The sequence below is a fragment of the Diadema setosum genome, chromosome 6, assembly GCF_964275005.1.
Source record: "Diadema setosum chromosome 6, eeDiaSeto1, whole genome shotgun sequence".
NCBI lineage: Eukaryota > Metazoa > Echinodermata > Echinoidea > Diadematoida > Diadematidae > Diadema > Diadema setosum.
This window is the reverse complement of record NC_092690.1, coordinates 13,738,520-13,750,870: the sequence shown is the minus strand read 5'-3', so window position 1 is coordinate 13,750,870 and position 12,351 is coordinate 13,738,520. Positions and strand designations below refer to the sequence as shown.

Below are 12,351 nucleotides of genomic sequence, written 5' to 3'. Positions count from 1 at the left end.
GGCGCTGTACGTATTTGTCCGTATGAGGTTGCTGCTGCGGTTACATGAGGGGGAGAGTGCCGTGTGAATTGTGAGATGGAGCCCCCCTCATGAGCGGATTTCCCAGACTGAATTGCACTCAGTTATCGTGATTATCGTAGATTTAACTTTAGACATAGACTCGAACTTAAACTGCAACCAGCAGCCCCATACGCATAGCGTAATTACGCTATGCGTATGGGGCTGGTCGCAGTAAACTCGAACTCTACCTACAATGTATACCTGTCTCATCAGTCACGTCCTCTGATGTGCCCTGACTGATCCGAGGCTGAGCTGAGCACTGCAGCTAGCCTACATGTACGACGCCGGCGGTCCGGTAGTTCTGCGCTGTCTGATAGTATGATCCCTGTCGTAGACGATCGACCTAGCGCCTCACTGATACTGTACTGCACATTATTGTAGTCTATGATAGTGTTACTGGCACTGCCGTAATCTCTTGCTAGCTGATGGTAAACCAACTTGAGTGCCTAGATATTGAATTCCTCAGTGGGTAAGAATTGGCCAAACTGTTCAGTCTTGCAGAGATCAGCATGAAGTCGTCCCAACTCCAACTTTTCCCGTGGAATATCTTTACCTTGGACTCATAATATTTTTGAGTTCCGCGCGCTGTCAGTCATGTCGATCTTACGTCTGTCGAAAAGGTAGTGAGTTTGCTGCCCTCAACGTCTGATGGTGGTTGAAACAAGAGCAAAGAGATTTTCCCCAGCACACCCAGTGGGGAGGAGAAAAATCTCTTTGCTCTAGTTCAAATCTCTTTGAACTAGAGCCATTAGAGACCTTTAATAGCAAATATCTCCATTTGGCAAATATGGACTTATCGGTTTTTGCAAACAAACTCTTCATTTATAATTCATGTGAAAACAGAGTTATACAAGTGCATGTGTCCATTTTTACATTATTGAGAATTTTGAGATGAGAGCCGCTGAAAATAATGCTGAAAATAATATGCAAAAATGCAATGATATCCGAACAATTTTTTGTAATGTATCAACAATGCAATTCAATTGAATTTATTCACCATTCTTATTAAGTGCATAGTTTCATTAAAATAAGAAATATTTCATTTTTGTCTACTTGGCAAAACTTAATTTAAAAATTCGAAAATTCTCCTTTTCTTTTGTAATCATAATCTGACAAGTTTTCCATTAAACTGTATAGAAATCTTAAGTTCCGATAAATTCCTCTTTGACATAAAAATCAGTGAAAATTGGATGTATCCTCCTCATCAAATTGTTGTAGTCTTGCATGTCCTTTTGTAGGTGGAAGTAGTGTTGCAGTTTCAATGAATCATACTTACTTGTAACAAAAACTTCCTCATAATGATATAAGTATTTTAGTACAAACTAACCACCTGTAGGACCGTTATCATTATTTTAGAACGTTAACACTGGTAAAGGTCAAGACCGATTGAGAGCTGTAAAAAAAAAAAAAAAATGAGTACTTTAAAATTCAGGACTTGTGTTGTGAAGACCGAAATCTTACTTTATGTGACTCACAGAAAATAATATTGGAGTACCTCTTTCAGGGGCCGGAGCATCGCCTGCCAGTGCTCCTTGGCATAGCTATAGGGCCTAGCTAGATGTCCGCTCTGGGTATGTCCCCATCAGAGCTGCAAGCTTCCAAGCAGGCACAGGGCCCTTCCTTGAACCGCAACTTCTCTGTAAAGAAAGTTAGGGTCCATGCAGGGCGGTCGTATGGTTTTGGTTGAGACCTCCCTGGTCTCTAGTTACCATTTTATTTCTTTTCTCTCTCTCTCTCTTTTTTTTTTTAGATAGTGATAAACCTCTTATGAAAAATGAAAGAGCATGTAATTACAAAAGAGTTTCAACGTTTATTTCATGAAAATAATTGGTTTTGAAATGGCTGAGATATCCAAAACAGAGCAATCCTAAATCCCGAGTGTTTTATTTTGATTATCCGGCTTCCTACAGAAACAGCTAGTTACTATACCCCTGGGCCTATTGGCAGTACTTTCCCAAAGTTTGTGTTGGGGATACTAATGTCACTTGGGTATGTTGTACGCTGTTTTAGTCGGAATAATGAGCTCCGGATCTCCATGCAGTATTGGCCAAGTCATGCAGCAATGTGTAGTAATCAAAGAGCAAAGAAGCTATAGCTTGTAGCTTTTTGTCAGTAGTAATCGGGAAAAAAAAATGCTATAATCCGCGGCATTCCCATGAGTATACAGTTTTAAAATACTTTCTCATCATACAGCTCGGAGTTTAATTTCCACACCTATTTCTTGACGCGATTTGATTTTGTTTGCTTTGTCATTAAAATTTTATCGAAATTTTATTTTATTTCATTTCATTTCATACACTAAAAAAAAAAAATGAAATGGTAAATAAAATACTTTGTAAATTTTAAATTGGACACTCCTAAACCTTTGGTGTTTTAAAAACGTCATTTAAAATGTTGAATTTTGCACTCGAAATGTTGAACTACCACTTCAGAAATGGTATATGTATCATTTTCAAAAACGTTGAAGGACTGACAACATTCAAAATGCTGATTTATACCATTAATGTTTAAAGTGTAAACAAGCAAAATATAGCCGACATTATTCTAGCGTTTAGATTGCTCAGAAAGACGGCGTTCATCAAACGCACAAATGCATCTGTCTAATTTATTCTTCTGTGCATCCATAGAAAACTGACAGCTGTTTGAATAGTACAGCTGTTGGAACTCGGTCTCTTGAACCTCCTTTTGGTACGAAAAATACGTGAAAAGCTAAGAAATCGAGATTATCGCTCTGTTGTTGTTTTTATTCTTATCACTTTAAAAATAGCCTCGTGCAGTACTTGCCCGCAGATGGCGCACCACTTTTGACCTTTGACACTAGTTCCCTAACGACGGGCTGCCGCTGTATTTTGGTTCGTGCTTCGTTCACATGCGATTGTGCTCGAGCTCCAGCGGAGCTTGCTTGCGTGGGTTTCATATGGGAAGCATATCAGCATAGCAAGAGAATTAGAAGCCAATCGCATCAGAGTCGCGAGCAAAACAAGCTGTGCAAGCTATAGCGGTGAGCTGTGAAAGCTGTGTCTGTATCATCGACACCGACGAGTTGGCGTATCAAGAAGAATTTAACTTAAAGCTTGGGGGACAAGCTGATGTGAGGTTGAAAAGGATCGAATCTAGACCCTTATTATTGCATCAGCGGGTGGTGAACGAGTAAAGAAAGTGTTTTCGTGCCTAACTCACTGTAAACAAACAGGCAAGCTGACCCACACACACGTCTGATCGGGAGATCGACACAGCATCAGCAGTGACTGACGGCTAGTCCCCCGTTGCCAAACAAGTGCCATGGCTGTCCCATTTTCAAACACAAAGTTACGAGTTCCAAGAGGTTTCCAAAACCTCTTGGAAGGTTTAGCTCGTGAGGTCTTGAGAAACCAACCGGACAACATCTACGCCTTTGCAGCAATCTACTTTGATAACCTGCTGAAAATGCGAGAACGTAAGTTTAGAGGGTCTAACTGTTTAGCCTCAGCAGGCCTATTAAACGTTACTGACTGTTTTCGTTCCTTAATTTTAATCGTGGTTTTCATGGACGGTACCATTGACATTGCCATTGCAATTGTTGTGACTATTCAGTGTAGAATCTAGGCTAAATTAACTAAGTTTCAATAATATTAAATGTAACAGTCTAACAGTATTAAAAATAAATGTAAATTTAACAGTAACAGTGTAACATAAAAAATGTTACATTTGTGTGACTGTGTAGATATAGAACCCTCTCTAACTAGAAATTCTATCTACGAGTAAATTTTACAGTGTATGTCGTGTGTGTCAACCAGTAACTGACATCTCTGTCCTCTGGCTCTGTATTGACTTTAAAGCCGAATAAAGGGACTGTAGGTCCTACAGTAAAATTACTGGTTGAGGTGGGGATTCATGTTTTGAACATTCCTAAGTGAGATAATGAAAAGCCTCTTATGAAATGTGAAATAGCATGTAATTTTAAGAAGGATTCAACGTTTATTTGATGAAAATTGGTTTTCAAATGGCTGAGATATCCAAAAAAGTGCTAATGATATTAAAAGGCGACATGCTACAACTTTATTAGGATCTCTTTGTTTCACCTTGTTTTTGGATATCTCGGCCATTTCAAAACCGATTTTCATCGAATAGAGTCTAAACTTTTGATACCCCTTAGAACTGTATGCTCTTTGACATCTCATAGGCATAGAGTGGTTTCTGAATATCTCGCAAAACGTTAAAAGCTAAATCCTCACCTCGACCAGAACTGTGAAAAAGGCAGCCTATGTGTAAGATTAGAAAAAAATAATTGTCTAGGCCTACTAAACGTTGGGACGTTAGGTAGCTGGACCGGATAGCTGTCTTGACTAAACAAGCTACCATAGTTACGGGTAAACTCGGCCTAGCTTGAAAACTTGGCCACTTGTAATGCGCGTGCTGGGGGCCGAGTTTACCCGCTAGGCGAGTTTACCCATAACTACGGTAAATAAAAAAATTTGAGCACTGTTTGAAAGTTGCCTGTTCTTTAATTAACATGGCATGGGTGAACATCTCTGTGACCAGTCTGTCTCTAGAGAAATCTATCATTGGATTGGATTGGATTATTAAAATCTAGGACAGTTAGAATGAGTCTAACGTTAATGGCCAGTCCAAATGGTCATTACGATTAGCCCGTCTACATAAATTTGTGTCATTCAAAAGTTATTCTTATTATTATCTAGGGTAACTGCACCAGCGACCCAAGCGCCCTGCACTGGGGTTAGGTCTGTTAGATCTAGGGTAGCACACTAATCATAAGTTCACTCAGTCTGACATCACTGAGCTAGCTGAAATTGAATTTCAATCAGTTTATCTTGGAGCAAGTACTGCAAAATTGCATTTTCAATGTGCACTTGTAAATTCAGAGTATTGACATGTGAGTAAAATTTCAGGCAAATTGTAAGATATTTTAAGTACAATTGTAGGGCCTGATTGATAAACATTTGGGTGTCAATATGTTGGACACCCAACCATACTTCCTGCATCACCACTCTCTGAAAAAATCTGGATGAGAAACTAGGGTTTTGTTTTTTTTTTGTTTTTTTGTTTTTTTTTTGTTTTTTTTTTTGTTTTTTTTTTTTTACTTGGCCTTAGCTTGGTATTTTGATCCTTCAATAAGTTTTGATTTGATCCATGACTAATGAGAGGATTAAGACTAATTAGGAATGCCAGCTCAGTAGCAGTTGACTTTATGATAGATTATCCCAGTACAAGTGTAGATGTGTACAACTAGTGTGTGCACTGTAGACTAATTCCCATATTGATATTTTGTTCTCATAAGGTGTGCAGTTACAATTGTATGAACAGCAACCAGAGTGGTTTTCTGCAGACTGTCTACAACACTTTTGAGGATTTTCCTGGAAAGTCAAAAATTAATTGTTAGTTCCAAGGACATCACTACTGTGCATGCAATTGAAAAGAAGTGCTTCATGCTTCAAGAAATGAAATACCAGTATCATTCTTTTCATTCATGAGAAACCCAAACATTGCAGATAGGATACCCTACTACAGCTGTACAACATTTACATATGGTATTATGTGCTGATTAAATTAGTATTCCTGATGCACACTCTACACCTACTGTATACAAAGTACTTACAGGTTGGACTGTTACTGTACAGTAGCGACTGTGACATACTAAAGATGTTCTTCATTTGAATTTCATTCAACATCAGCATTGTTTTGATAACAAAACAAGTATTTATTAAAACAAAAATAAACAGCTGCATTCTTCTCACTTGTGCTGCTGAATCATATTTTTTAAAACATAATACAATAAAATATGCAAATCAGACCATTATTGTATGCAAAAGTGTTTTAGAATTCTGCATAAATCTCACATACGTAGTACAAAAATTAAAGTTATCTTGATCAACTTGATCAAACTACAACTGTAATCAATATAATCTGCTTCATTACACAAACTGCGCACTTGAGAATACAGCATTTCACCAAAACCTGGATGTGTACATCTACAGTATTTTTCTAGTAGATCTGGTAAAGATGATCAATATTTGTAATATGCTGCCACTTGAGGCTTGTATTCATAAGCGTGTCATGTGATGTAATTCATCAGTACTTACAGAAGGGAGCAACTCTTCGATAACATTGTTTTGTTTTGTTTTCTGTATGGGGCTGTAGATAAGCAGTTAGATGATTAACTAATCATTATACTGTAAAAGCTTTAATTAAAAAACGTGATCTAGAAACTATTTTTCCTTCAGTGTGACATCAAATCTTGTGACACACACCTCCTCAGGTGACTCACACCTCCTCAGGCTGAAAAAAAAATCCAAACTGTGGAAAACATTAATACACAGGGGTTTCAGATTTATCAGTCCTGACCTACATGTTGTAATTTATAACCTAGTGTACAGTACCATAATCACAACTCATCTCTGGTCAAGTGTTGGTATGACATTTTGAAATAGGCACAATGCCAAAGTAGGAACACAAACATGTAGAAAAATCAGCAGTAGAACATGGATCTAGACCAAATTATCTGATAGTTTGAATCTTAAATACAAAAGGTCAATATAAATTTCAGCAATTCCCATTTCACGACCCTTTGGTATTGATCTCCATATTGCAAAGAAAATCAGTTGATCTGTAAAAAAATCATGATTATCTTTTCACAGGAATCTTATAATACCATGCTGATTTTTTTATTTTTTTTTTGGTCATTAAAAAAAAATCTTATTTGATTAAAGTAAAATCCACATTTATTTCAAATATATTTTCTGTGTTCTTGAATGCTACTGCTGTACTGAAAGTAGTCAAGATCAATGCTTGGTATTTACATACTGTACATGTTGTATGTACAATGTACATGTACAATGTACATGATACATAGATGTTGTAGTAATGGATGAATTATGTGCACATTTGTTCTAAGTTCTTTGATCTACAGTAGGTACTGTAACTGTAAAAATTAGTTGAGGTTTTAACTTTGATACATGAATTGTAGGTCATATTTAAGTATATTACAAAATTACATTATAATTAAGAAATAACAGATTCAGACAATGTGAAATGGCTCAAATAGTTGGAAATTACTGAGGAATTTCTGTCAAATCTTCAAAGATGCTAAGTTTCCATAAAATGTTGTTTTGTGATGTTCCGCTCAAGTGCTCTGAGATCACATTTTTATAGATGTTGCCATTATTAAGAACATACTACACACCATTGAATTCACTGCCACACAATGTAGACTCTTAAGAAGGAATTCTATACCCTCAAACACAAATGGACTGTATCGATCATCTAAAACTAAACTTGTTGGAAGCCCATGTGAATTCGATCTGAGTATTTAGTATCATAACACTCACTTGTAATATCTAAGTTTTTTTTTTGTTTTTTTTTTCTTATTTTTTAGGCCTCTGAGGAAAAAAAAAAAAAACCACAGTTTCGGGTAGGGTCAACCTTTCTTTTAATAGCAAATGTGGGTGTTCAACAGAAAGATCACTTTCAGGTAATTTGGACCCAGCAGGATTTGTGTGTATACGGATCACCAACTTGCAAGGCCACTCTTCCATTTCTCCATGATTTGTTTACAATTATGTAACATGCGAATAACCATGTTCTACCTATTACATTGTTCCTGGAATCGAATTATTCATAAGCAAATTTGTAAGCTGTTAGGTATCAATAAAATATCAAACAATATTTAGTAGATCTAGGAATGCGAATTTATATGAAGTTCATACCATTATAAAGAATAGTAAATTTTTACCAAATTGAGGCTTGGAGTTACAGTTTACCTTTAAAGTGCCTCTAGAGGCAGTTGCAATACAGTTTATGTAGTTTAACTTAATGTTTCAAAGCATTTTCATCAGCATTCAGTGACCCAATATACATCGTTAACATGAATGTAAGTTAGCAAGTTGACTCGGGTGTTGTAATATGCCTCAGTCCAACAGAAATGTCATGGTGACACATTAAGGATTAAGGGGATGAGGAAATCTTTATCAATTGACAATATACTAGTAGATTCCAGACTTCTGTGCCAATCAGCAAAGAAAGTTAATGTGTATATAAATAAAAAAGAAAGTTAATGTGTGTGCTTGTTGGTGAACAAAGCACTGTAAGGATTATTTAGAGAGTTAACCACAAATTCTCGGCAGTCTGATCAAGCAATATTCTCTTGCCTGGTCTTGTTGCCTTGAATAAAAAGGAAATCTTTGCAACTGATTGACAAGTTGCCCTACATCGACGTAAATAAGCACTGAATTGATCAGTGTTTTAGTAGTAGCCATGATAAAAATCATGGGCGTACATACTCCTGCGCGAGTATGTACGCCCATGAGATTTTTATCATGGCTACTACTAAAACACTGATCAATTCAGTGCTTATTTACGTCGATGTAGGGCAACTTGTCAATCAGTTGCAATGAAAACATCTCGACGGAAGAATTTCATGAATTTGAATAAAAGGAAATCTGTTTCATTATGTTTATGTGAAAGAAAAAAAAAATGTTGCTCTTTCCAGAGTGCAAATTGAAGAAAAATCACTTTAGCCACATGATGCCAAGTTTTTATTGTTGTTGTTGTTGATTTCAGGTACTGATACTGTAAATGCAACATTTTTTAGAATGTGAGACTTTCCAAATCTTGTGACATTTCATTTTATAATTTTTATGAGGGATGGGAGCGCTGCAATGTGAAATTTTGTGCTTGCAGATAATTGACTCATAAATCAGATTTTGTTGCACTTCCTGCCTTGTTCAAAACTGTGCGGTATCGAGCTCTTCCCCTCTGCATCATTTGCCTTGTCTGACATGGATTAGCGTGAAATCCCATTCGTCTCAGATATAAGTCTCTCGGGGGAAAGGGTCACGGCTGATATTTTATCTTAATTCCTGACTCGCATGAAGAGTCATTAAAGCAATGTTTGATGCTGCTGTTGAATTAAGTGTGTAAATGATCCTGGTGGGCCATGTTATCGGGAAGTGCAAAATCTGAGAGAGTAGGCTAAAGAAATTGTGAGGAAACTCAGAAGTGGGAGATATCCTATTTGCTAGGTCCTATGTAAAATTATTACATCAGATTTAAAGCCCGGTAAGCTGCAGTGGATACAATGTATTTGATGTATAGATAGCCATTTCGGGATGACTGAAAGAAGGCACGTACAGCTCTGAAGTTCTGAATGTCATCTGGAGATTATTTTAAATAATGTAGTAGCCGCAATCTGCAAACTATTTGAGGGGGTTAAGAAAGAATACGATCCTAACTGTAATTGTAGAAATCATACTTGATCTACTAAAGACAATGATGGAAAACAAAACTTTTTGATGAAATAATAGCTTCATTCTCAGCTTCAGGCAATTTTTTTTTTTACATTGCATTCCCAAAATATCCTGTGAAGATATCTATTGCTTAAAAAGCTGTGAATCATTTTAGCTTTGCGTATAATGAAAATATTAAGGTTTCTTCAACAAAAGCAGACCTGCTGAAATCAAGAGGAACTTTCCCCTTAACTTGATACAGCCAAGGGTGTGTCAGTGATGGTTGACAATGTTGAATTCATATTACATATCCTATTTTCATGAGTGTAATTTTGTCGTATGTTTGAACAGATACAACCTTGAGTTGCACATTTGATAAAATTTGATTATCCTGTCTCTCTGCCACTGTACAGGGGATGGTATTGATCCTGCAGAGATTGGTGCTAAGCATGAAGACCGCTACTACAACAACAAAGCCTTCCAGGTAAGCAACAGTTCCCCCCACCCCCCATGAATGAAGGAGAATTAGCCTTGAAAATAAACAGTTTGAAAATCATTAACAAAATGCTAATCTCTCGAAGAACATACACCTGTATTAAAGAAAATCAACAGCAAACAATTTCAGTCGTTGCATGCCAGTAATAATTTGGCTTCCTGTTGGCACCTCAAAATAGCCTACCTCGGTCACGAGACCTCAGAATGGGTAGGGCTAAGAGCCTGGGATCAGGGCGACACATACACCACAGTGTCAAGAGCCTTGTTCAAGGTTTTTGTACTGTTTCTAGTTGTACCTACAGGTGTAAGGTATATTCTTTGTATTTCTTAGCAAGTTCCATTAGAGTTATCCACGTATGGTGCTCAAACAAACACTCGGCAAACTTGTACAATGATCTAATCATGGACATTTTAGTGCAGTATCAGAAAGTGAAGCTGCAGTGTAACAGTTTACTCTATTCTTGTGATGATATTGATAAAGAAAGAGATAAACAATCACATTCATATTGTTAGGATAATGACTAACAAGGACTACTACAACTACGACCGCTCACTAATGATCACAATATAGATAGTGTAATGTAAATGACATGATAACTTTTGTAATTCTCGTATCAAATGTTACAGGATTCGATACTAACTTTTTTTATGTGGTGGCCTGCTTGGGCCAGTAAAATCTTTGAATTTCAAATTTGGGTGGCCCAAGAGAAAGATGCAGTGGGCCCAAATGAAAGGAATGTAAAAATTCATTTTGAATTCTAGTTGCCCGATAACATTTTTAGTTTGGTGGCCCGGCATCAAGTTTTAGTGGCCTGGGCCTCCACCTGTGTTGATCCCTGCATCATTTCAAAGTATCTTTATTTACGAGAAGAAAGACTGACATGACTGCAGCGATAACAAAAATAATATTTTTTAATATCAATTATTTGAATTCCATTAATATCTCATGATATTCATTACAAAGTTAGTAGCATGCAGTATGATATTTAAGTGCATGTGAGCAGATGGGATGGAGAAACCCTTTAATTTCCCCCTCACTTTACCGCACACTGCCTTCTTTGTGTTTCAGAGTGGTAACATAGGAGATGTCAGTGACCCCCAGCAGCAAGAAGCCGCGGTCAAGATCCAGTCAGCCGTCAGAGGTCACCAGTCCAGGGAGGCATTAGAGGAGGAGACCAAACCCTCACCGGAAGATGCCGCCGTCAAAATCCAGTCCGTGTACCGCGGGTATGAGGCTCGCAAGCGTGTTCATGCATTGAAGTGCGTCTAACACACGTTTTCCGGTTTGAAGTTCTCCTTTAATACCTGCTCGTATATTGATCGCTGAAAGCATCCTGTGGCACAAAACTCTAAATGTGATTGCATGCCAAAATCATCTTTTCGTTGTTGTTATTGTCATCTTTGTTTTTGTTTTTTTCATTGTCCACTCAAAATTCACTATCAAGGCCTATTGTTTTATTGCTTTGGCCAGTCGACAAGTGATCATAGGAGTTTTGTGTTGCAGGATGCTGTATAAGATATTTTCAGGACTTCTTTTTGAAGTGATATTTTCATTGGTTGTAAAATGGAATTGGTCACCATTACGAAAATGTAAGCAATATTCAAGTTTTCTTTGCCAATATTACTGGTTTCTTATCTTCTCCCAGCAACATATGCATTAGAGGAAATGTTATTAACGTGATGAAGAACTGTAAGTACTGCAGGGATCGTTTTCTGTCATTCATCCACCGTAGGCCCAACCAGTACAAAAATACATATGTAGTCAAAAGTAAAACCAGAAAGTATAAATGGTGAATATAAAAGCTGAAATTAATCAGGAAGCTCGAATCAGGCAGGTCAGTTAAAGCAGAAAGGACAGGGTGTTGATATGACAACAAGTTTGCAGTCAGAAAGTCAGTGAGAAGATGAACGTTGTATAGTGCAGTACACGTACATGCCTCTGCCAGCTTGTTTGCATTGAAGCATACACTGTAAATATGCCTTTCCTGCATGGTGTTGATGTGTCACTTTAAGCTGTAGTTATAGTTTGCATTTTAAGTTTAGTTTGCTTTGAAGTTCAGTTTGGTTCGGCACAATTGTTTTGATGTTGCTTGCCCAAAGTTTGCATGCACCTAAGTAGTATTCAGTAGCACCCATCTTGCCTCCCCCTCCCTTACCCTTCTCCCCTCCCCTTCCCCTCTCCCCCTCCCCTTTCCCTCCCCTCCACCTCCCTTTCCCCTCCCTGCCTATCCCCTCCCCCTCCCTTCCCCTCCTCTCCCTTCCCTATCCCCTCCCTTCCCTTCCCCTCCCCTCCCCCTCCCTCCCCTCCCCTCCCTTCCCCTCTCCCTCCCTTCCCCCTCCCCTCCCCCTCTCCCTCCCCCTCTCCCTCCCCCTCTCCCTCCCTTCCCCCTCCCTTCCCCTCCCCCTCCCATTCCCTCCCTTCCCCTCCCCCTCCCTCCCCCTCCCTCCCCCTCCCTTCCCCTCCCCTCCCTTCCCCTCCCCCTCCCTTCCCCTCCCTTCCTTCCCCTCTCCCTCCCTTCCCCTCCCTTCCCCCTCCCCTCACCCTCCCTTCCCCTCCCCTCCCCCTCCCTTCCCT

At 38.4% G+C, this 12,351-nt stretch overlaps 1 protein-coding gene across 3 annotated transcripts in view; it reads left to right on the top strand.

The window, feature by feature from the left end:
* The first annotated feature begins 3,038 nt into the window (after nt 1-3,038).
* LOC140229433 (uncharacterized) overlaps nt 3,039-12,351 on the top strand; it is a 60,346-nt gene continuing 51,033 nt past the window's right edge. For 2 of the 3 annotated variants that reach the window (XM_072309683.1, XM_072309682.1), the window contains exons 1-3: nt 3,039-3,496; nt 9,695-9,765; nt 10,846-11,036. In XM_072309683.1, coding sequence (XP_072165784.1) covers nt 3,343-3,496; nt 9,695-9,765; nt 10,846-11,036 — 416 coding nt within the window. In that variant the 5' untranslated portion in view covers nt 3,039-3,342. The remainder of the gene's footprint in view (nt 3,497-9,694; nt 9,766-10,845; nt 11,037-12,351) is intronic. The other variant, XM_072309684.1, reaches the window with a different exon arrangement.